We start from the raw sequence: 24,781 nt of genomic DNA, 5'->3' as shown, positions 1-24,781 counted from the left end.
GTTTGTTACTTCCGATTTTGTAATCTTCTTTAATTTATTCATTCTTTATGACTTCTCTCTCTCCAAAATCGGAATAATTGTATCCTTAGATACAATAGGATCTTGATTTTTAATGACTTTGCAAAACCACCTGTTGCAGTATATTTCCTTTTAGAAATATACCTTGTTGACAGCGAGTTCGGTGAATGAAACAGAAACAATTACACAGAAACCCATCATGGAAAGTTTCTTTCTGGTTATAAGATGGTAGTGAGTCGATGAAGTCATTTTCGTGTAGCCACTTATAACTTGTTGGTGGGAGTTCAGAGGAAGATTTGTCAAATGAATAAATACTTCAATCTTATTAATGCGGGGTGTGAAATTTCGCTTTATAAGATATTTCCCTAAATTATTAGAAAATGCCGATAGTAAGACCTTGGGAAAGTTTTTATCATTGAATGGGCGAATCACGGCGGCAGAGTGCACCTGTGATATGGCGGAAATAGTTCCATGTGAAGGCGAAGCTTTTAAATGATTAGACAGTCGGAGGTGGTTCATAAACTTTTTTCAACTATAGTGCTGCTATTTTCCCAATCAACTTGCTAGATTTCGATCGTTTCTCATGATTCAACACTTGTAATTCAAGTGTGATTTTGATGTGTGTAGAGATACATCATGACTAGCGTATTGAATGGCGGCGCCATGTTTAAGCTGCTTATCGATCGTTGAATAGTGGAATTATAGGGTGGAATTATCTTGATTGTATCCATATGAATATTAAATACACTTAAATATACTTATTAAAGGTTAGTGTCAACAAATGGTCCATTACAGTCCCTCTAATTTATGTGGAGAGACGCTCTTAACCGGCAAAACCGTGGTCTGTTTCGTGTTATCGTTGGCCTACGTGACTGACCTTGCTTGAGCGTTCGCTGCCAGCGCACCGCTTCAAAGTTATGAATAAAGTACTGTATAACTGATTGTTAATGACATACAACAAATAAACCTTTTAAGAAAGGTACCTAGCGTCTGACATTCTACTGAAAAATTCCCGATTGATCCACCGCATAGTTTTTTCATAGTGAGCATTTTAGTATATGAATCAATTAAGATGATTGACAGACGCGGGTGCGGTCGTATCAGCTGTTGAAGACGTTCGATGTAAACAATAATTTTAACCACATGCGTGATGAAAACAGGGACATCAAACTAAGAAGCACTTTTTAATTACATATGATTTGAATAGGCATCTGTGCTGGTTTTTCAGAAAGTCGAATCTGAATTGACTCCTATTACATAGGCCTAAGCCAGGACCTCTAAATTGAATTGAATTCGACACAGTGTCAGTAATTCGCCTGTAATTTGCGATGAATCTTTTTGAAAATTAGCATGAAGATTGGGTCTGGCGAGATGTCCACCCATATTGTAAAAAAAATGTCATTGGTGATCAAACATGGCTGCCATTGGGGTGGCCATGTTGAATTTCTTGTTTGAATTTCTTGTTTGCACGATGCAGCCCGCAATTCTTGATGGATTTCCACAAAGTTTGGTGTGAGGATCAGGGTCAAGCTGTCCATGCCTTTTGTATATGGAGGTCATCGGCCTTCAAATATGGCCGCCAGGTCAGCCATCTTGAATTTCTAGCACGAAACGGCCAGCAATTTTTGATGCATTTTCAAGATACTAGGTGTAAGAATTTTGGTAGGTGAAATGTCTTCCCCCTTGTGTCCACCAGGGTTCCCATCCATCTTGGATTTATTTTCAGCATGATGCCTACACCAATTCTTGATGCATTTTTTCATGTAGTGTGATCCTTGGGGCAGCTAAAATGAGCTTGTCTTTTCATGTAAGGATATATTAACAGAAAATGAACATTATCGCCACATAGCCTATATCTCTTAACTATTTTAAAACTTGTTACATCGTTACAATGTAAATCATTCCGTAAAACTTTGAATACTGAATCATTCTTCTTCTACTGTGTCATGAAGGTACAAGGCCTGTGGGACTCTTGCTAAGGTAATGATCTGGCGAATAGCAGTCATTAAACTTATAACAAAAATTACGACGTTCACGGGAAACCATAACCTAGATACATGTACGACGGAACATCTGAACTATTCAAGATTCAAGTTATTGTAAAAAAATTAGCTTGTTATTTTGCAAAGAAATAAAACATTTTATTTTATATGAACTGTTACCTTCCCATCTCAAATGCAAAGTTCAATGTTGTCACAGGATTGACTGGTAAGATCAACAATCCCAGACTTAATCTCTCGATGAGATCTTCCTGACCAATTACTTATTGGGACCAGGTCAGCAGCCACTTCTTTGAAAGCACATTTCGCTTTCTTCCTTTTGCTTTTCAGATTATCATGTCGGTGAGCTTCTGGGCCATTGGTCCTTTTTTCATATTGTGATAAATATTTTTTTGAAAATATAAAATAGTTTCCCTGCCGACCTACCTGTACCCTACGAAATTTTGGACTTAGACCATAAACAAGTGTTTATCATTGGTCTTATTTGACTACAAAATAATTCTAAAAGAAAGATAAAATACAGTATAAACTTCTAGAACTTTGAAGTCACTGATTAAAAAGATTTTTCAAGCAATGCCCTACTCAAAACCACCTCTAGCTTTCAAGGTAAACCACACTTTGCCCATTGGCAATTTATTAAGATTATTGAGCATTTGAAACCACTGCGCAAGTGGGCATAATCTCCCTGGACCCCTAGATTTTTAGATAAGTAGGTCATCCAATACAACTGCAGCAACCGAGCTTCTTTGAGAACGAGAGATTATGTTACTTAATTTTACTGAACAGTCTATAGTATATACTAATATTTTTATGACTTCTTATGACTTGCAGTAAGGAGGATGAACCCTAGTGCTTTTGATGTATATATGTTATCCAAGATTGCTGCCACAGTCATATTGAGACCTTTTTCATGAGATGAGACTAAGCATCAGGAATAAGTCCCCTATTATTGGATGCAGCGTGTGTTGAATTCGTGTTGACCGCTCTCTCTTCCGGAGGTTAAATGATTCACAGGCTAAGTACTGCAATAAGTTGGCTGTTATGATGGCAGCTAAGTGGCGACTGCTTTTGAGCCTAAATTGGGTAAATTGGCAATTTTATGCAATTTTAGGGGATTTTTAGTGATGTACTACTAATGTAAACACATGAGTGGAATTGTATAACATTTGCTGTTGAATTTACACGTAGGCTTTTTATACATACTTTTGATACCACATATATTAGTCTTCGATAAGAAAACTACAAAAGAAGAAATAAAATTGACGAGGATTTTTTATTTTTCTTGCACTGTGCTGAAAATTGCATATCGATGCGCCGTGTATGTAGTTTGCCGTATTTACTGTGGAGCTGTGATGATAGGGCTCTCGTTTTAGTAACACGTGAAGCTCACCAAACTCAAAGAAGCCATTAATCTTAGATAAAGGAATAAAAAAAGATTTGTTTGAAGACATTTGAACTAGAATTAATTGTGCATACGCCCTGGGTTATCTTGTGGAAAAAAACGATATGCAGATGAATTTTTACCTTCGACGTAGTCATGAAGGTTATAAGATGGTAGTTAGTCAATGACTTAATTTTTGTGTCGCCATTTATAACATGTTGGTGGGAGTTCAGAGGAAGACTTGTCAAAGGAATAAATACTCTAATCTTATTAATGCAGCGTGTGAAATTTCGCTTTTAAAAAATATTTCCCTAAATTATTAGAAAATGCCGATAGTAAGGCCGTGGGAAAGTTTTTATCGTTGAATGGGCGAATCACAGCGGCAGAGTGCACCTGTGATTAGGCGGAAACAGTTCCATGTGAAGGCAAAGCTTTTAAATGATTAGACAGTCAGAGGTGGTTTATTAACTTTTTTCAACTATAGTGCTGCTATTTTCCCAACCAAATTGCTAGATTTCGATCGTTTCCCATAAGTCAACACTTGTAATTCGAGTGTGATTTTGATGTGTGTAGAGATACATCGTGACTCGGGTATTGAATGGCGGCGCCATGTTTAAGCTGCGCATCAATCGTTGAATAGTGGAAATATAGGGTGGAGGGGGAGAGGGAGAGGGAGAGGGAGAGGGAGTTATCCATTTTTAGCCTTAAGTCTTGGCTTCGAATCCTGAAAATCCTGACTGAGTTTGTTTGGAACTTGGAATACTTTTTCATCTTCCGAAACAGCTAGATTTGATTTCAGCTTCAGCAACACAAATATAGATACGACATCTGAGATGCTTTTGATTTAAAGAAATCTCATAATTTAGTAGGAGGCTTACAATTCATAATGATTACATATATTTCATTTCAAAATTTACTAGGGCTACTTAAAAATGTGTTGCGTATTTACCTTCTCTTCCTTGGATGAACAACTGTTTGTCATTTAAAATCTTATTACTTTTACTTTTTTTAATGTCAACCAAAGCTAATAGTGCACTTTACTAAACCAATGTATGGTCTAGTATAGAGGATATGATTATCTCTCCTTGAATTCACTAACTTCTGCGCTGAATCTAACAGTGCCCATGGGCACCTTGTTTCAATGTTGCATTTGCTATATGACACCCACTCTATGACCGAGGGGTATTCATGACCTATGTCTAGTTTGTGTGTCCTTCCTCAGGCTGAGGTCACCAAGTTAGTATTCCTCATTTGTAAATGTACCCCTTCTGCATTTGTTAGCATCAAACAATCAGAATAAGTAAATTTGGTATAAATGAGTTTTCCCGGAGTATGTGTTGGATATGTAAGAAACTTCAATCATTGATAATTTACTCATGAAATATGTGGCATAAAATGGGGTGAATTTGGGTCAGCAGTGACACAATCAACCATGGATTAGAACAATGAAAAGTATGCATAGGTTGACTGATTTTTAGCTACATGGGGCATAGTCCCAGTTGTCTTTTTTCCATTCATTTTTTGCACATCGACCATCAGTTGATGCATGAATGGAATCTGCCCATTCAATGGATAACTAATGTTACCGTATCAAAATTCTGGTGAGCATATTTTGATCACCATATGATCAATTTCTAATTCATGGACCAACTTGCATGGGAATTCTATGATGATGATGGCATCTATTGTGTGTTATCTGGTTATATTGTTCGTAATTTATGAGATATGAATATCACATTGTAGGCTTCCCAAAGAATGTACATCACAAAAGATGGCAGCTGTAGTCGCACCAATCAATTGATTCTATCCCTAAAAGATGTTCAGGTATGTAAACTATGTTCCTTCCAATTTTTAACCAACCTGTGTAAAAAATTGCTCCAATGCTTCTCATTTTCATGGTAAATTCAAATTGAAATGTCATTCAGGTAAAACATTTGACACAGCCCAAAATTTCTGAAACAATATGTTACTAATACTTCCTACAACATAGTGCCGCCAGATATTTGAATTAAAGGTTTATAAAGTTATTTCATTGTATTTTTCTTGTAAGTAATGTGGTAGGTGAGAAGGTAAGCAATAGTGCACCAATGATTAGGCAGAAATAGTTCCATATGAGGGCAAAGCTTTTGAATGAATAGACAGTTGGAGGTGGTTAATTAACTCTTTTTGAACTCTAATGCTGCTATTTTCCCAATCAAATTGCTAGATTTCGATTGTTTCAACACTTGTAATTCAAGTGTGATTTTGATGTGCATAGAGATACATTATGACTAGCATATTGAATGATGGCGCCATGTTTAAGCTGTGCGTGGATGGTTGAATAGTGGAATTATAGGGGTGGAATTATCTTGATTGTATCCATACGAAGTTTAATAAAGGTTAGTATCAACAGATGGTCCATTATTATTTATGTGGAGAGGCGCTCTTAACCGGGAAAACCGTGGTCTGTTTCGTGTTATCGTTGGCCTACATGACTGACCTTGCTCGACCGTTCGCTGCCGGCACACCACTTCAAAGTTATGAATGAAGTATTATATAACTGATTGTTAATGACATACGACAAATAAACCTTTAAGGAATGGTACCTAGTGTCTGATATTCTGCTGAAAAATTCATTGTATAGTTTCTTTATAGTAAGCATTTTAGTATATGAATCAATTAAGATGATTGACAGGCGTGGGTGCGGTTGTATCAGCTGTTGACAGAAGGGACAACAAACTAAGAAGCACTGAATTTTTTGATTTACCTTTGTAAGCGATATTGAAGTTGGCATTGAGCAAATTATGTAAAATCGCGGTACGTTTTTTTTTATGTGAGCATTTGTTTCATTGGTTCTTGGCTTAAAAGACGTATATTTGATGCGATCGAAGACATAGCCAACCTCCGTTGATGACGTGGTCAACTTTGTTAAAATTCTACGAAAAACTGTTTTTGGTGGGAATATTCTTCGCGTATGAAATTGCAATGACCACGATTGGGGGGCGTCGTCTCTACGAGCGAATATGATTGGCTCTTTTTGGAATATACGGGGAATTCTGGCGCTACTAAAATTATTATGGGAAAACCAAAAAGGCGAACGTTTCATTGGACAAGGTGCTGTATGCTCGCGCATTCCAAATGCTCATTGCTGGTGAGAATATAATTATTTCACATATCCGCCATAGGTATTGTTTCATTTCAATACCCGGTGATTGTTTTGATTGATATTGAAGTGTAAGCGAACATTCACACGGCCTCCACGTGCACGCTGAGTGCTAATCATTAGACTGTTGCACACACAGTACACGCTGGTACTACAACAGTATACACTACTATGTGTTTATAGTGATACTGTAATAATGCAGAAGATGAGCGCTGTGTTGTTCCTTTGGTAGAATTTGTAATAACTTGTAATGTCGAGTGACCTGAAAATACTAAGCAGCAAACTATAGGTATTGGTCGAGGTCTGAATATTTTAGTGGTATTAAAACGATCTACTGACACCTATTTTTACGGTATCGGTATGTTTCGTAGCTTCCGCAGCCATACATTGGAAACGATGTCAAGACTATTTAGCCACCCTCTGATTTGTGATATCATATTAGTTTTATTGAAATATTTTTCATTTTGTGAAAAATATTTTTTTCCAAATATGAAATATTTTTCCTGCCTACCTGTACCCTACGAAATTTCTGACGCAGACCGTAAAAAAATCTATTTTTGGCCTTGATTTGACTACAAAATAATTATTTCATAAAGATAAAATGAAATAATAGAACTTTGAATTCACAAATTAAAAAGATTTTTCATAAGCAATGCCCTTGCCCAGGCTCCAGTTTTCAAGATAAACCACACTTTGCCCACTTTGCTGGTTTTTAAAAAAGTCGAATCTTTATTGATCTTTATTGATCTTTATTGCACAGGCCTAAGCCAGGCCCTCAGATGTGTATGGAATTGAATTGAATTCGACACAGCAATTCGCCTGAGATTTGCCATGAATCTTTTTGAAAATAAGCTTGAAGATTGGGCCCGGCGAGATGTCCACCCCTATTGTAAAAAAATTGGTCATTGGTGATCAAACATGGCTGTCATTGGGATGGCCATCTTGAATTTCTTGTTTGCATGATGCAGCCCGCAATTCTTGATGGATTTCCGCAAAATTTGGTATGAGGATCAGGGTAGGTAAGCTAGCTGTCCATGTCTATTGTATATGGAGGTCATCAGCTTCTAGCACGAAACGTTTCGTTCGTAACTCTTGATGCATTTTCATGAAACTTAGTCTAAGAATTTTGGTAGTTGAAATGTCTACCCCTTATTGAAAATTAAGCTCTAGTATGGTAGCCAGGGTTGCCATCCATCTTGGATTTCTTTTCAGCACGATACCTACAATTCTTTATGCATTTTTTCATGTGTGATCTTTGGGGCAGCTAAAATGAGCTTGTCTTTACATGTAAGGATATATTAACAGAAAATGAACATCATCGCCACATAGCCTATACCATCTTAACAATTCTAAATCTTGTTACATCGTCACAATGTTAATCTTTCTGAAAAACTTTGAATACTGGGTCATTCTTCTTCTACTGCGTCACGAAGGTATAAGGCCCTATGGGCCTCTTGAATTTGTATTGTTTTATTGAATAGTTTGTGTTGATAACTATGTGTGCCTTTACTCACAGTGTTTGTTAACCCTTAACCTGCCGGCAGCTTAGTTGTTAGCTCCTGTATGTGCCAGATGATTTGCATTTTATTGAAATTAACTCATTAAATCCCCATAAACTATTGTATATAGGGCATTGAAACTTTACAAAGCAGTAGTTTATAATCATAGCCACAGAATAGTGCTAAGATTAAACTTCCGATTTTTGAAAGAGGGGTCCACTCGGTGGGGTCATTTTTTGGAGTCCAGCGCTAAAAGACCCCCTAGAAAGTAAGAATACTCACAATTTCGTGTTAGATTGTCGATATTCATATAGACACTGTAGATTACTATATCCATTGTTAAAACCTTTATTATGCTTTTTATTACAGTCTTAAAGCTTGAATCTTCATCGAAACCCCAAAATATCAAATTATGGGGCATTTTTGAGGTCTAAATTTTTCAAAATATCAAAATGAGAAATTATTTCTGGGTTTGGATTCTCGAGTATCAACAGTTGCTGTGCATTAAGAACTACGGCTCAATGCGCTCCGAGACGCTTTTGGCATAAAAAATCATACCCCAAGTGGGCATAGTGTCCTGGACCCCTATTTATCCCTCGTCCACCATCATCCTGGCAATGAAGAAATTGATGTTTTTGGGTAAAGCCTTTGTTTAATACCCGTCACCTAAAAAAGAAACCAGCAGTCCTCTTCATGTAACATAGACCGCCGCAAATCAATAAAACAGCGCCAAAATAACAAATACTAGTTACTGTAACTGTAGGATCTTAAAGCAAAACATATTTTAGTAGATGCGCCGGTCACTGTACAGACTTCATACACTTTATATTTCCAGTGCAAGTACTATTGTTCCCTGGTACAATGAATTAGGGCGTGAAAGGGAAAACCCGATATAATGTTCACAGCACAGATATTTGATTTGATGGAGAATTATTTTTACTCACAAATGTATTTTGAATGTGATTTACTTTACCAAAATACCCCATTAGTCCGACACCCCACTATTCCAACACCCCACTAGTCCGACAGGCACGCATCCTACCATTAAATCATGATAGAATTTTCACCAGGTCTCAAAAAGTTTACAGACTGTTAGTTAAGAAGGAGCCAAAAGCATTGGCAGTTGTACGTGTAGCCCATCATGAAATGGGAGCTAGCTGTGAAGAACTTTGTGTACTGTAAATTTTGTGAATAGAATATCTCAACTACAAAATTAACTGAAAAAAAAACACAAAAATGATCTCTACATTTTTAGCCCACTCTGGACTTAAGTCCCAGTGGTTATCTTCAGCCCAAAAACTGGCCAATTCAGAACCAAGATGGCCAATTGGCAGCCATTGTTGTTCACCAAAATCAGCACTATTTACAAATTTTTGGACCAGCCATTGGTAGGTAGGTAGGTAGAGGGTGAGCGAATTTAAATGACATTGTTTCCAGAGAAAGGCTCTTTGACTGTGCAACTGAGCATATATTCATACAAATCATTCATTTGAGCATTATCCATTCTCCAACCCCCTATGAAGCTAGATTTTGAAAAAGGGTATCGTTAAAATCTATATGAGCTTTGTTGCGAAAATCTGAACACAAAAATATCTGTATTAGAAAGCCAATCAGAAAGCAAAGAATTCTATGTGATTGGCTTAGCCTCAGAGATCGGCAGGTGTTTCAAGATCGATTTCTGTGGAATCTAAAGTTGACTTGGTTTTTGGGAGGGATATTTTTATTTGCACTACAGAAAATATTGACAATAATGTAAAGTCTGGGAGAAATAGCTTTTTCTGAAATCGGATGGATGACCTTGATATGCTAATGAGCCATGTGCTAAAACTGCAAATTGAATCAAATTTTTTTCTGCGAAAAATATGAAATATAACAATATAAAATCCAATTCAATTTTACTTTATTGCGCAAATAAAACATCAAATCTGATTCAATTTTTTTTATCGAGCAAGTTTCAGAAAATTCAATTCTATTCCACATTCAAATTGATAAGACCAAGGGAAAAGATTTATCTGAGGTATTTGTTACTGCCAGCTCCAGCTGTCTGTGCTACTTATGAAACATAATTGTATTGTGTAAATTATGGGTATTGACTCTGAGCTGGGACGTTTTTTTTTTGGCAAATTTAACCCACAGAATGCATCATTTGCCTTTTTATGGAAAGCTGACAGGCTGGGGCTCTTGGCATGAGAAATATTTGGGCGATCGAACTCAAGATGGCCGTCCTGTGACTTTTTTCCTTCCAAAAATGTCAATTAGCCCGAATTCCATGTCCTGTAGCTTCCTACTGGCTTGCCGTTTTTCATTGAAATATTCAATGGCTATTCTATGGGAAGGGATCTTTATTACATGAGACAGGTATTTATGATCAGCCAATTTTCATGCAATTGCTGGCCATCTCAGTACTCATTTGTAGGTGGAAAAACGTTTTTTGAGGAAAAGATCAATAAGTTTTAACTTATAGTCTTGATATTTGATTATTATTAGCACTGTCATAAGATACATCTCCTCACATGGAATTGAAATCATCTAATTCTTTGTTCTTGCCAGCAGGGGATATCTTGAATAATATATAATTTGTCTATTTGTATTTGTACCTATGCATATTTTGTAGCCACAGTAGTTGTAGGTCATGACATGTTCTAGTGTTTTTGTGAGTTTTGATGTCATCGGTTTTGGCATATGGTCACCAGGGGGCGCTCAGTAATAGAATAACTTAGTATTTCCACATTATATTGGTACCTAAGCAAATTTTGTTACCACAATTAATTGCAAATTTGTGGCACATAAGACGTTCTATGATTGTCGTGAATTTCAAAGTCATTGGTTTTTGTATTTGGCCACCAAGGGCGTTGAATATTGAAATTGTTTGATTGTTGAGCATTGTAACCAAGTGGGCATGGTGTCCCTGGACCCTTAGTTTGAAATGATAAAATCTTAAATTTCAAAATTCCATTTGGTTCTGGATGAAGTACCTAGTACTGTGGGGTTTATCTGTGTAACATGTATATTTTTGATGTACTTAGAATACATTAAAAAGGAAGACAACTTCACTAACTTAAGCAACATTGACCGCCAGGCCACCCTGGGGGCCCTTGTATACTTCCACATTGTCTTGATCTTTCAATGTTCTAGATGAAGTCTCAAGGTCCTCGGACCTATTGTTTGATATTCCCCATGATGTATCATTATCTTTAATCTTACAGACACTTCGTACAAGTCTAATTACCAACGATACTACACATCAAAGAATGACAAGCGATTTTGTTCCTGTAAGTATATCATTATTGACCTTTCCTTAAAGAATTTAATCAGCTCATGAAAAAGCATAGTACGGACAATTTATGTATCAGGCATCCCGCTGAAAATTTTTTATGTCCGTTATTAATGAAATTGGGAAAAAGAATTGCGGATTCAAGGTCATGGACAAGCGAGCCGCAAAGTGGCGAAGCTCAAGAGGCCCTACAGCCACTGCCCTATGGCCGCGAGTGGGGGTAGCTCGAGGGTGGTATCTCTCTCTTAAATTTTTTATTTCCTGTCCCAAAATTGTGTGATTTTAGTAAACATAGCACGGTAATTTAGGCTACCTACGATCTCCTTACTTACAAAGCCGGTGACAGTTTAATCATATCTCGCCGGCCAAGATATTTTTTTGCCTGCCAGGCCTATGTTTCAGGGAATGCTTCACTTTGCCAGGATTTCCATGATTTTCAGGGATTAATAAAACAAAAGCTAGAAGAGATATCATCATCAAATCTGTTTTATTTTGTTCATCTGGTCTATCTTTTTCATGTAATATAAGCGGCATTTCCTCTTAGAGTGATAAAATCTGCAGCGACCACCAGTGCGGAGGGGCTATTTTGCAGAAAATATGCCCATTCATGCATGTTCAGCCTCCATTTGAATAGATGACGTCACTAACACACTGCATAGAATGACTGATGATAGTTTATTTTAGTAGTAAATGTCAATATACTAACTGGTGTTGTGCGATGAATTCGCCAACAAGTCAACCATACCAGTACGGTTTTGGCAGGCAAGTGATGGGAGATAACTATTGGCTGGCAATCAGTTAAAAAGCGTCAGGGCATCCCAAAATAATGGTCCCAAAAAAATGACCGGACCAACCCGACTTCAAATGTACCGAGTGAAACTTTTCCTGGGATTCATTGAAATAAATCTTATTTTTAACCGACCGACCGACCGACTGCTTTATTTTTCAATGTCGCAGAGCAGAGAGCATTCATCATTCTTTCCTTATGCAGCTGTCAATGAAATGGATTAACCCCCCCAGCTCATCCACTTGACAATCTTTCAACCAATTCGCTGTCCATTCGATGTCGAGTCCTGGCAGCATGAAAATATGATATTCTTACGAATGCATTGGGAAGGAATTTTCATCTTCTTTCGAGTGGACAGTGGTTTCATATAACTGAAATTCGAAACAGTCAAATCCTAGACGGAAGAATTATTTGTAAAATTCCGTATGCAAACACAAAATTATCGCACGTGTGTCACAAATAGCCATGTTTTAGTGGCTATGCCGCTGCCATGTTTTAGACGATACTCAATGTTTGTGAATTACACAAACATTGAATACCGGTATTCGACGAATTGGGCGTTTACCAATTTAAAGAAGCATGAAAATCAATGTAGCAAACCGGAATGTTATTTGCACTTTATCCAATTGAACGGATAATCGGATAACACAGGTATTCGTTTAGGCAGAGATTTAATGTAGCCAGGTAGTCATTAAGGTAGTCGAGTGATGGTCGAGTGTACCACAGCCAAAAAATTGTCAAATACAGTGATGATCAAATTGATATCTCGGCAAAAGTATAGGGAAATAGATCTGCAGTCGAATGAACTACCCACCTGAATTGAAAATTAAATGACAGCTGCAATTAAAGTCATTCCCAATATAGATTTTTTTAAACTACTGGGAGGGGATGACTGATATAGGCATCGCACATATTTTTTTCTGGGTTTACTGGCCCATAAGAGCATCCTGTATCTGTAAACTTGTTAGTTAAGTATCCCAGCCTGGCCTGTGCTGTCCCATGTAATACTTGCCTTATAGTATGTGCTGCATATATAGCCAGCCATCAGTATGTTGTATGCTCTATAGCTTGAGTGGGTCAAAGGGAAATGCCAGTACTGCATGCAGTGAAAAGCGCGTAACCTCTAAGAACTCTAATAATCATGAGAATGGCGATTAGATTTTGTGTGAAGGGCAGAAAATCTAAATATCGATGAATGTTCCATAAAATATACTGTTGTTATTGGCCTGCGCGTGTCAGTTGTGTAATATGTATAATATGTGCCATTAAGCTTGGCTTTTCAATTGATAGAGTTGCATGCACCAGTTGAAAAATGTTCCACAAGAAAGTGGTGATGATGTCAGTAGTTCCTCTATTGATGAAGATATTGGATCGGGTAGCCTCCCATTCACTGGTGATGATGTTTGGAAATCAAAAGACATGATTGTTCTTGAATTTGCTCCTAAAGGTAGGTAAGGTCCGGAAATACATTATTTTGCATAAGAAGTGTAAAACAGGCTTAACTCACATAACCATTAATGTTTTTCTTAATAATTGATCCCTAGCTATTTGAAAACTAAGTAGGCCTATATTGCAGCTCAGGCAAATCGAGAAAATGATGTTAAGTGGCAATGATTTCATATATTTTGCTCCCAATATCATCTGTTATTGCTGCTCAGACAAAATTGAGCCTGCTGTTTATAACAATGACCGTGAAGACTGATGGTGCTGTCATATCGTGGAATCACGGATTCGCGGAAGAACACAGAATTTGTTCAATTTCGCAATAAATAGTAACTGGGTCTGAGTTGGCTTCGAATCCCCCTATTTGCACACAATTTGTCTGACATCATTTTGTGATACCATTCACCGGCTGCCAGTTACCACCTGCGGCAGCAGTCAGAATCTAGTTGGAAAAAAGATCGATTGGCACCAGGTCAAACATCAGTTATTAAAAGTTACTTAACTTTTTGTGAACTTAGGAGAACCTTCAGGGATTGAGCACCCCTGCTCTAGGCCGGGCCGTAGTTTCAAATGGCAGCAAACGTGAAATGTGCTACGACCAAACATGTACCAATTCCTTGAAAATTATTTTGATTGAAACAACCCAAGGAATCGACACGCAAAAGCAACTATGTAACAGCTTTCTTTTCACAAACAATAGAGTTAAAAAAAGAAACCTTTTTACAATCTTTAGTATTAAAAGTGGAGTACTTTAATTAATTTTTAGGCGGCCCTTAGGCGAGCCTATACAAATGGAGCAAATTTAAATGACATGGTTTCCAGAGTAAAGGCTCTTTGACTGTGCAACTGAACTTAATTTCACACAAATCATTCATAAGAACATTATCCATTCTCCAACCCCAAAGAAGCTGAATTTTGAAAGAGGGCCTCGTTAAAATTTATATGAGCTTTTTCGCAAAAATATCTGTTTTGAAAAGCCAATCAGTGACAATCATGGACAATTGTGCAAAGTCCGGGAAAAATAGCTTTTCCTCAAATCGGATGGATGACCTTGATATGCTAATTAGTCATGTGCTCAAACTGCAAATTCAATCAAATTTTATTCTGCAAACAAATATCAAATCCAATTCAATTTTACTTCATTGAACAAGGTTAAACAGCAAATCCAATTAAATTTTGATTTATTGAGCAAATTCCAGAAAATTCATTCTATTCCGCATTCAAATCAATAAGACCAAGGGAAAAGATTTATCTGTGGTATTTGTTCCTGCCAGCTCCAGTCGCTATATGTGCTGCTCATGAAAACACGATTGAATTGTGTAAATTATTAGCCTGGGATTGACTAGTATGAGCTGGGAGTGTATTTGGACAAATTTAACCCACAGAATGCATCATTTGCCATTTTATAAAAAGCTGACAGGTTGGCCATAGTGCCCCTAGGGGCTCCTGTTCTAGATACACCACACTTGCATAAATCACAATTTAGATTCATGAAAAATCCAAAGCCAGAATGCATAATGTCTATTTACTTTGTCCGAAATCAATCATTTTGGGATATTTCACTTGATTGTTTGAACACCTACCGCAGTTTGGTCTTAATTCGACCAGTGAAACAGTGTAGTCTAATAAACTATCGTTTTTATATCCATTTTACAATGGGGTATTAATCTGATTAAATAAAGGCTTATTAGTGGTAAGAAGCGCAGAGATGCGGTCTCACGCGAGGCACTGCCTTGGGTACAGGCCCGATACACCAGTCACTGTGGGGTCAGCAATCAATGTTGAAACGTTTATTGCCTGCGTAGGTTGAGTGAGGATATTAATAAATTGTCACATAGGCCTAGCGGGAACCAGTAATGAAAAAATGCGTCCGGTGTCCAACAAGGGGTATCCCAGTCAAAAAACCTGCTTAGGCCTTACTACTTATAGCGAAAATGAAGAAACACGTGCTTTTGAAAAATTCTGCAATTCTGTGATTCTGTGATATGACAACACCGGAAGATGATAATACTCTAGTAAACTAAGCACGTCATCACAGATCACTTATCCCAGAAATGATATTATGTATGTACAAACGAGGAGTTATGTCAACAGCTATTTTATTTTTGAAATGCTTTAAGTGATATTTCAAATTACCATTGAAAATGAATGGGGAGCTTTTCGCTCCCAATAAAACCACACGAAATCTGTACACATAAAAAACACTATTCTGATCTTGAGGGTTCAATAACCAAGTAACCATAAAAATCTAATGAAATCTCGGTCTTTCAGCGGCAACAGTATCAGCAGAAATGCTTTTTCAGTATCAGCTCTGTAGTGTTCCAATAATCAATATTTTGTACGTGTTTGTAATTGATGTGTAATATGTAGCAAAGTTAGTGTTGACACATTTTGGGGAAAATGATTATGGCCGATTATCATAAACACATGTTGTTGGTGTTTTCTAGTTTGGATCTTCTTCTATGGCGACGAGGATGTGATCCTTGATTATTCCTTATTAATATATTCGTTTATGCTCAGGTTGTTTGTGTATCGTACTTTCAGAAAATCGGTATCACTAATCGGTGTAAATCGGTATCACTAAGCAGCAAACTGCTAAGCAAAGGTGAAAGACTAATGCTGTCTTCAGTCAGAGACGTTAGTTGTGCTTTAGACACGGTTGATCATAAGTTGCAAGAGATGAACCTGAGCGAACCTGAGCAGGCCAATAGTCTCAATAAAGGGGTGAGATCCAAACGGAGATCAAAGCAGTTGTATACGTCGACCACAAAGGAGTGTTACCGGTGTGGTGCTGTTGGTCATTTTGCCCTTATGCAGATTGCCCAATGTGAAACAAGAAATGCAGGAAGTGTGGTAAACTGGGCCATTTCCTTAGATGCTGCAAGACCAAGGGCAAAAACTTCAACCGAGAGGTAAATTGAAGCAGATATGACATATGATTAGTAATGATGATGACTACTACGAGTTCGTTATTCAAAGTATCGGATAGTCGTTGGAATCCTATGCCACATTGAATAAAAATCATGGCAAAATCCTTTTGCAAGTGATACGACGACTGCCTAAGAGGGGATTAACATGTAATTGGGATATATGCATTTTCTGCATGCCGAAATTTGTATTCTTCGGAAATGTTCTGTCGAAAAGAGGAATTGATCCTACGCCTGACATTATACAATCATTTATCTGCACGTGTGCTCGAAGTTTATTGGGTCTAGTGAACAAAGTTCATACTGGATGTAGCGACCTTGACTGAATCATTGTGACGTCTAGTTAAACATTGTGTCGCATTCAGATGGGGCGCTGATCACAAGGCTGAGTTTACTAGATTGACACAATACAAATTTTCATACCCTGGCACATTTTGATCCAAAAGCAAAAACAAGTAATTGCAGGGGCGAGTCCTGTTGGATTAGGCGCAGCCCTAGTGTAAAAGCAGGGAGATTAGTTTCGAGTGGTGATGTATGGCCGTCATTGCTTGTCAGACGTGGAGTGTCGGTATTGGCAGATTGAACAGGAAGCGCTAGCAGTAGTGTGGGCTTGCGAAAGGTTCCACATGTATTTGTAGGGGATTGAATTTGAAATCTGATCATAGACCACTTGTCTATATGTGTGCATTGAAATCGAAAGTGTGTGCCTGGATTGAACGCTAGGTTCTTCGATTGCTACCATATAAGTTCACAGTTAGACATATATCCGGTGCGTCTCATATTGCAGATATTTTGTCGCGGCTATCGTGTTACAGTGCAGTTGTTTTGAAACACATTCGATACGCCTGTCCCATTGCTATTTGTCTCTCAGAAATTGAAATGTTAAGTAAAGTCAATCAGGAGATTGCAGACTTCCGAAGGATAATTAGAACTGGTCACTGGAATGATAGTGCAAACAGTTTTAAATTCGTGGGAAAGAGTTACCACTCGGAACAGGGAACATTGTGCTACGAGGAACATGAATTGTAATTCCGGAAAACTTTGGATGAGAACTGTTGAATTAGCCCATGAAAGCCATCAAGGCATAGTTAAGTGCAAAGCACGGATTCATGGGAATGTTTGGTGGCCCGGTGTTGATAAAGCTGTAGAGACATTCTGTGGCGCCGTGTCTGGTGAAAACTATTTTCACTATAGTTGACTACGTACAGCAGGTACATCGAGATCATGCTATAAGAATTGCGCACGCAGAGGGGAAAGACTGGCGGAAAGACATAGAATGACGCCTTATAAAATGTGACCATTACGAAACCTAAACAATGTTAACCATTCAGCGGCATTTTACGACAACCGTAAATCGATGTGCAAAACGTCACAGGTCTATTTGTACACATACAAGCTATTTGACAAGATATTATTTACAAATATGTAGAATGTCTCCCTGTGATTATATGATGAGCTCTATTTGAACGTCGAAATGTTATATTGCATTGAATAACATTAGAAGATGTATTGTAATAGTAATGGATGTATGATTATATCAGAAGCGGTTGGCATAAATCGAAATGATAAGTAAATCGGATTATTCAGTCAAAATGGCGGATGTATACACAATTTGGAAATTTAATATAAAAGTAGGACCCTGACATGGGGATGCTGGTGGAATGACAAAGCTATCTACGATCTGTGTAGCGCCGACATGAATTTCATCGGCGGCTACAAGCGGTTAATATAAAAATCTGTTAACATAATTTAAATATTCAAATGTTTTAGAAAATATGTTCGATATTAGGGGTATGCAGGTTTCATGAGATTAGCAATTTATAATAGCATAGCTGTCATATACGGCTCCGCGTTTTCTTATAGCATGTGTATTAGGTGACAATTCAATTCTTTATTGATCCTTATGACATATAAAATTCCTAAATTCAATAAAGTAACAATTACTAAAATAAGAAAATACAACATACAAAACACGTGCGTTATTCATACAGAATTACATAAACAAGTTATTTTAAATGACATTGTCTACTTCAACCCAGACTCAAGAGGATATCGAGTGACAGCCACTAACCTGGGGGCCCGGCTGGCTATAGGCCACACGATACGCTCCAAGATTCATGATGAAGCAGACATCAGACGAGCTCTCCTCAACCATGGAGGCAATCAATTATTGACAATTTTCAATAAAACCATTAAACCACCACTGAGTCCGAAGCCCTGTATCACTTACCAACCAATCGCCAAATCTCAGTCCCCAAATTTCTTAAAACTTCGATTTCAAATTTGCAATTCCACATTAGCTTATCCGAAAAATTCTACATTTTTTTAGCAGGCGTCTAATAATTTATTAGAATTAATATTTCCATCGAGTACTGTACCCTTTCCTATGGTTTTTGCCAATATTTTCTAAATTTGGATTTATCGCCAATGGTTTTTCTATACGACCCGGCCCTGCGGTATTGCATTTAGCCACCGGCGAAATCCGCCATCTTTTTTCTTGCCGTTCTCGCAGTAGAACGCGTTGGATTTTTTCGCCGTAAAAATCTGGGAATTAGGATATTAGGGAGTTTTCACTCTCGTAACGGTGAGTCCGTTCAGTTTGGGGGTTATCCCTGATTTCTTTTTTTCCGTAAGAATTTTATTTCAAATATAATTTGATTGAATTGAATTGAATTGTTTTGATTTGTAACAGGATAATTATGCCACCCCCTCCTAAGGGTCAGCATCGTGGCGGGGAGGGATGCGGGCATTTGTTTGGCGCCTGGGACAACCACGATTCATGTGCGTCGTGCAGGCGCAAATCCGGTCAAATATGTGCAAGGAGCAATCCTTGCAATATTTGCGTCGTGTGGTCCGAGGACCTTTGGCTTCGGTCCGATAAGGCTCTTAAACTAAGAGATCGTCGTCGAGTTAGCAGGGATTCGTCGGTTTCGGCCGATGTGCCAACCGACGTTTCTAATCCTGTTTCTTATCGTAAAGCGGAGCGGTCGCCGGTCGTTCAGGTACGATCGGCTTCCCAACTCCGTTCACCGGGGAGGAACGCTGGTTCACCGGCACCGGTCTCCGGTCATTCACCGGTCTCTGGTCGTTCACCGGCACCGGTCTCCGGTCATTCACCAGTCTCTGGTCGTTCACCGGTTCGGCCGGTTTGGCCGGTTCAGACTACATGTTCGGAACCGAGCGCGCGCCGCGGTAGTCGCGAACGGCCCGCACCGGTTCGGTCGGTACCGGTCCGGTCCGGGTCGGGCATCGGTCCGGTTCGGTCCGGTTCGGCCACCGGTCCGGTCCAGACGTCGTCCGGTTCAAAACATCCGGTACGTTCATCGTCTGATTCTGATCGTCGCTCCGGGGATAGAGCTCGCTCTCCCACTAGATTTAGACGCCGTGAGCGTAATAAACGAGCAAGATCTCCTCGCAGATCAAGGTTTGATCGCGAGAGGGACTACGATCGTTATTGTCGGAAGTTTCGCCGTCGGTCTTCTCATCGTTCGTCGACGTCGGTTAGCGATGAAAGCGATTCTTCTAGTAGGTCGCGATCCCGTTCGAGGGACCGTCACCGAAGTCGGCATGATCGTCGGGATACTGGAAAATACCTGACTCAGAAGGATTTCCATGTATTTGAGGAGAAAATTTTAAACTTGTTATCTTCGTCGCAACAAGTCGCTGCAACTTCTACAACAGGTAAGCCTATTCCTGATTGTCCGGTTAGAAGTTCGCCAGCCCACTCAGTTTTTCGGAATTCTGACTCTGAATTCCTGGATGCTGCGGTAGGGTCTGATTTCAATGAGGATCCGGTCCCAGAGGCGGCAATTCCTTCTGGGGTCGTTCCTGTCGCAAGCAATTGTGGGTTGCCCCAGACGATGGGGGCTTCCCTGGCTCGCAATGTATCTCCGTCCCGTTCAGTTTTATCCGAACCAGCGGGGGACATGCCATTTAGAGCGATGATAAGTGAGTTCTTTGTCAAGCACGGGGCAACTCGCGCTAAGCCCACAGCAGCTCCTCTGGTCGGTGAGTCAATGGAAGCTTATCGCCCTCCGGACTCCGATCTTAACGTTTTACGGGAATCGTCAGCGGTTTCAAGAGAATGGGCTCGATTGGATACGCAATTATGGGGTGAATGTCGGCCTGGAACTTTTTCATTTCCCCCTCCAGAACGGGGTATGAAATCTGGGAAATATTTTAGTTCAACCGATCCACCTATAGGCGCATTTCGCTCGGCGTATTACGCAACTCCAGGTGCTGTGGATCACAGTCATAACTGCCTGGATGCTGATTATACTTTGATCAGCCCGGATACTGTTACAGCACAGTCGGGTATTCGTTTGCCTAAGTCCGGTTTGGTGGCCATGACGTCAATCCTGGACAATCTTACCAGGGTTGGTTCGTTTCAAGATATGGCACTTAAGGTGTTGACGGGTGAGCTTCGCGAGACTCACGCCGCCGTTCATGCGGGCTCCGACCCAGAGTCAGTTGCCCTAAAACTGGAGCGAATGGACCGGATTATCCAATCTTTGGCTCGGTCTGTTTCGCATGTAATTCCGTTGTTGGTTCGGGGTCAGGCTAATCTGGTGTTAGCCTCCCGTCAGTCAGTGATGGACTCCAGTGCCAAAACTCGTCTACCGGATATGGTGTCCAATGCTTTGCTGAGAGCCCCGTCTTCACGTCTCTTCTCCGGTTGGTGCGCTCCGGTTTCCGCAGAGCTGAGGAAGATTCGGGAGGTTCAGGCCAAGTCCAACCCCCGAACTCCGTTGAAAAAGCGTTCTGGTCCGAAGCCGGCGGCGCAAGGTTCGGCACGGACGCAAACAGGACCATCTCAAACTTCAGCGCTTTCTCAGGCGGCTTCGGATGCCGGTTGGAGAACTAGCGCGCAACTTCAACAATCGTGTCAAGCCTCGTCCGGTCGTAACAGTTCCGGTTCGTATCGAGGCAAGGGGAAGGCTCCAAAAAGGGGCTCTTCCTTTCGGAAAAACTCGAAATGAATTCTTGAGACCAGTGGGAGGTTGTCTGCAGCAGGCAGCAACCCACTGGTCCGACCTCTTTGGAGACGGTTGGCCCTCCCGGGTCGTCTCTCGGGGCTACCGTCTCCGTTTCCTAAGGCGACCGCGCCTGATGAGGTCACCTCCCGACATGCGGCCAAAACCAGGTCAGGAGGCCTTAATCTCTCCGGCTCTCAAGGAACTGGCAGAGAAGGGAGCGATAGAACCAGTTTGCAACGAAACTTCTCCCGGCTGGTTTTCTCGAATATTCATGGTACCAAAGGCCACAGGGGGTCAACGGACAGTGATAGATCTGTCATCCCTCAATCGGCACCTAGACATTCCAAGGTTCCGGATGACCAAGCCCAAGGACGTGATTCAAGGGCTCCGTCCGGGTCAATGGGCGGCTTCATTGGACCTGAAGGATGCTTACTTTCAGGTTCCAATTCACCCAAAATCTCGGCGATTTCTCAGGATAAAGTGGAAAGGCCGCCAGTTCCAATTCAGGTCTCTTCCATTTGGCCTCAGTACGGCCCCGTGGGTTTTCACCAAGTTGGTCAAGTCAGTTCAGAAGGTACTTCAGTCAAGGGGTGTTCGACTGTTCGTTTACCTCGACGACTGGTTAATAGTCGCGAATTCGGCTCAGGAATGTCGGGAGGCAATGACCTCAGTCTTGGACTTAGTCCATCAGCTAGGGTTCCGCGTAAACAGGGAAAAATCTCAGTTGACGCCAGCCCAACAGTTCACTTATCTCGGCATGGACTTCGATCTCCGAATCGGCAAAGTCTTTCCGTCTATGGTTCGAGTGGCCAAACTTCAAGAAGCTGTAGCGGGAGTGTCCACAACCCCGAGAACAGCTCGTTACTGGTCACGGCTTCTAGGCTCCATCAGCTCCATGGGTCTGGTGGTGCCCTTAGGCCGCCTCAGAAGCAGGCGCTTGCAACAATATTGGAAGGTCTTCTGGTCTCAGTCGAAGGGCAACTGGGAGGCCTTGATTCCCGTACCTCCAACCGATCTAAGTCCGGATCTTCAGTGGTGGGCGGCCACTACGAATCTTCGGCTCGGGGTGTCACTAGCCCCGTTAAAGGCTCCAGTTCGTGTATTCACAGATGCCAGTCACCAAGGTTGGGGGGCACATCTGGAGAACCGAGTCAAAGCCGGGAAATGGTCTCGCTACGAGGCCACCAACCACATAAATTTCCTAGAAATGCTGGCCGTGTGGAAGGCCCTGAAGTTCTTTCACAGGAGAGTGGAGGGCCACCACGTTTGGTTAGCCACAGACAATTCAACAGTGAGGGCTTACCTTCAGAACCAAGGGGGCACTCACTCAGAAACCCTCACAGGTCTGTCGGCCAAAATTCTTCTTTGGTGCCAGACAAAGGGCGTGTCCCTGACTGTGGCACATTTAGCAGGGAAAAGGAACGTGATGGCCGATGCTCTGTCTCGTCGAGGTCAGGCTATTGCGACAGAATGGGTTCTCCACCAAGAAGTAGCCGATCGGGTTCGGGGCATTTTTGGCAATCCGCTGCTGGATCTGTTTGCCACTCGGTTCAATCGGAGGTGTCCTCTGTTTGTGTCCCCGTTTCCAGACGCGGAAGCGTGGGGGGTCGATGCCTTCTCTCTGGACTGGTCGGGGATGCATGCGTATGCGTTCCCGCCCACACCAGTCCTGCCGCGCCTACTGGATCAAATAGAGAGATCAGTCAATTGCAACATAGTTCTGGTAGCACCATGTTGGCCGGCTCAGAAATGGTTCCTACCACTTCTCAACCTACTGTGCGACAACCCCAGGATTCTTCCGAATTTCCCATCGCTTCTGTCTCAGGGGATCTTTCGGCATCATCCAAACAGCCAGTGGTTAAATCTGCTCGCCTGGCCATTGTCCAGCGATCCTTGTCAGCTTCAGGCTTTTCAGAACAGGCTGCCTCCTTTATCGCAGGATCTAAGCGGCCATCAACAAGTACCATTTACGATGCCAAATGGAGTCATTTTGCGGATTGGTGTGCTGCAGGGGAAATTGATCCATGCTCACCCTCTGTAGCTCAATTGGCAGATTTTTTACTGCACCTATTTGTAGCAAAAGGTTTACAGGTCATAACTATTAAAGGTTACCGCTCCGCGATTTCTCATACATTGCGTGCTTCTGGATGGCCAAATGTAGCAGGGGATCATCGGATATCCCAGCTGGTTGCTGGGTTTTCTATTTCCCGGCCTCGGGTAACAAAGACAGTTCCACCATGGGATCTGTCTGTAATTTTGAAGAAGTTAATGGAGGCTCCAATTGAACCTCTTTCGGCAGCGTCTTTTGCAAATTTGTCAAAAAAGACTGTATTTTTGCTGTTCTTGGCTTGCTCGGCCCGTCGCTCTGAGATTCATGCGCTTTCAGTCCGACAAGGTCACATTGTCTTTGGGCCAGCGAATGAATTTGTTTCGCTGCGGCCTGCTTTGGAATTTTTGGCAAAGAACCAACGACCAGGCTCGGTTGGGCGTCAATGGCGAATTGAAGCCCTAAAACATCGAGTGGAACCGGGCATCCCGGACAGGACTTTATGTCCTGTGCAGGCGTTGTGTTTCTATTTAGATCGCTCTGCTTCACGGAGGGGTTCACGGGAGCGGTTATTTATTCCGCTGCTGGATCACCTAAAGGGTGATATTTCGCGGGACACAGTAGCCCGATGGGTCTCTTCAATGATCAAGGACATTTTATTGAAGGAGAATCTTTCCTCGGAGGGAGTCGTTTCTCATCAAGTGAGGTCTATGGCTACTTCCTGCGCAGCCTTTTCGGGTGCTCCGTTGGAGGAAGTCTGTCGGGCCGCCTTTTGGAATTCACCGTCGACATTCACGTCATTTTATTTACGGGATGTTTCAGGCCAGTTAGGCTCATTAGCTTCACTTGGTCCTGTTGTCATGGCTCAAGGTGTCCGTTCTTTCCGATCGGACCCTTTAGTGTAGAATATTTATGTAGCATTATCAGGATCACAGGGGGTGTATCCTTGTACATAGTTTGGGCTCATATCTGCAAGTATTAATTTCGCAAAATTCTGGGGGGGGCTCCTGAGCTGGACGGACTCACTGTGGCCAACCGGTCTTCCCTGTGCTACAGTGCTCCATTCCGTGCTTGGGTAAGTGCTCTCTTTTTCCCTCTTACCTTGCGTTTGAGCGGTGGTTTTTCTATCTACCTTTCCCACCATCCTTGTGCTAGGCTAGTCTAGCAAAAACCATAGGAAAGGGTACAGTACTCGATGGAAATATTACAATTTTTGGAACTAAAATTTGTATTTCCGAGTAGTACTTACCCTTTCCTATGGTGGGAATCCCGCCCACCTGCCCCGCA

The 24,781-nt window shown here is 41.0% G+C and overlaps 1 protein-coding gene across 5 annotated transcripts in view; it reads left to right on the top strand.

Annotated features, from left to right (window-relative positions):
- Positions 1–24,781, top strand: part of LOC141903821 (katanin-interacting protein-like) — a 382,582-nt gene that overhangs the window by 77,859 nt on the left and 279,942 nt on the right. For 3 of the 5 annotated variants that reach the window (XM_074792155.1, XM_074792152.1, XM_074792153.1), the window contains 3 exons: positions 5,143–5,223; positions 11,247–11,312; positions 13,392–13,548. In XM_074792155.1, coding sequence (XP_074648256.1) covers positions 5,143–5,223; positions 11,247–11,312; positions 13,392–13,548 — 304 coding nt within the window. Of the gene's footprint in view, positions 1–5,142; positions 5,224–11,246; positions 11,313–13,391; positions 13,549–24,781 lie in introns of those variants that run through there. The other 2 variants (XM_074792154.1, XM_074792157.1) reach the window with 2 other exon arrangements.

This window comes from Tubulanus polymorphus, chromosome 4 (assembly GCF_964204645.1).
Source record: "Tubulanus polymorphus chromosome 4, tnTubPoly1.2, whole genome shotgun sequence".
NCBI classification, from domain to species: Eukaryota; Metazoa; Nemertea; class Palaeonemertea; order Tubulaniformes; family Tubulanidae; genus Tubulanus; species Tubulanus polymorphus.
Note: the sequence above shows the minus strand (reverse complement) of the source record. Positions and strands in the feature narration are given on the sequence as shown.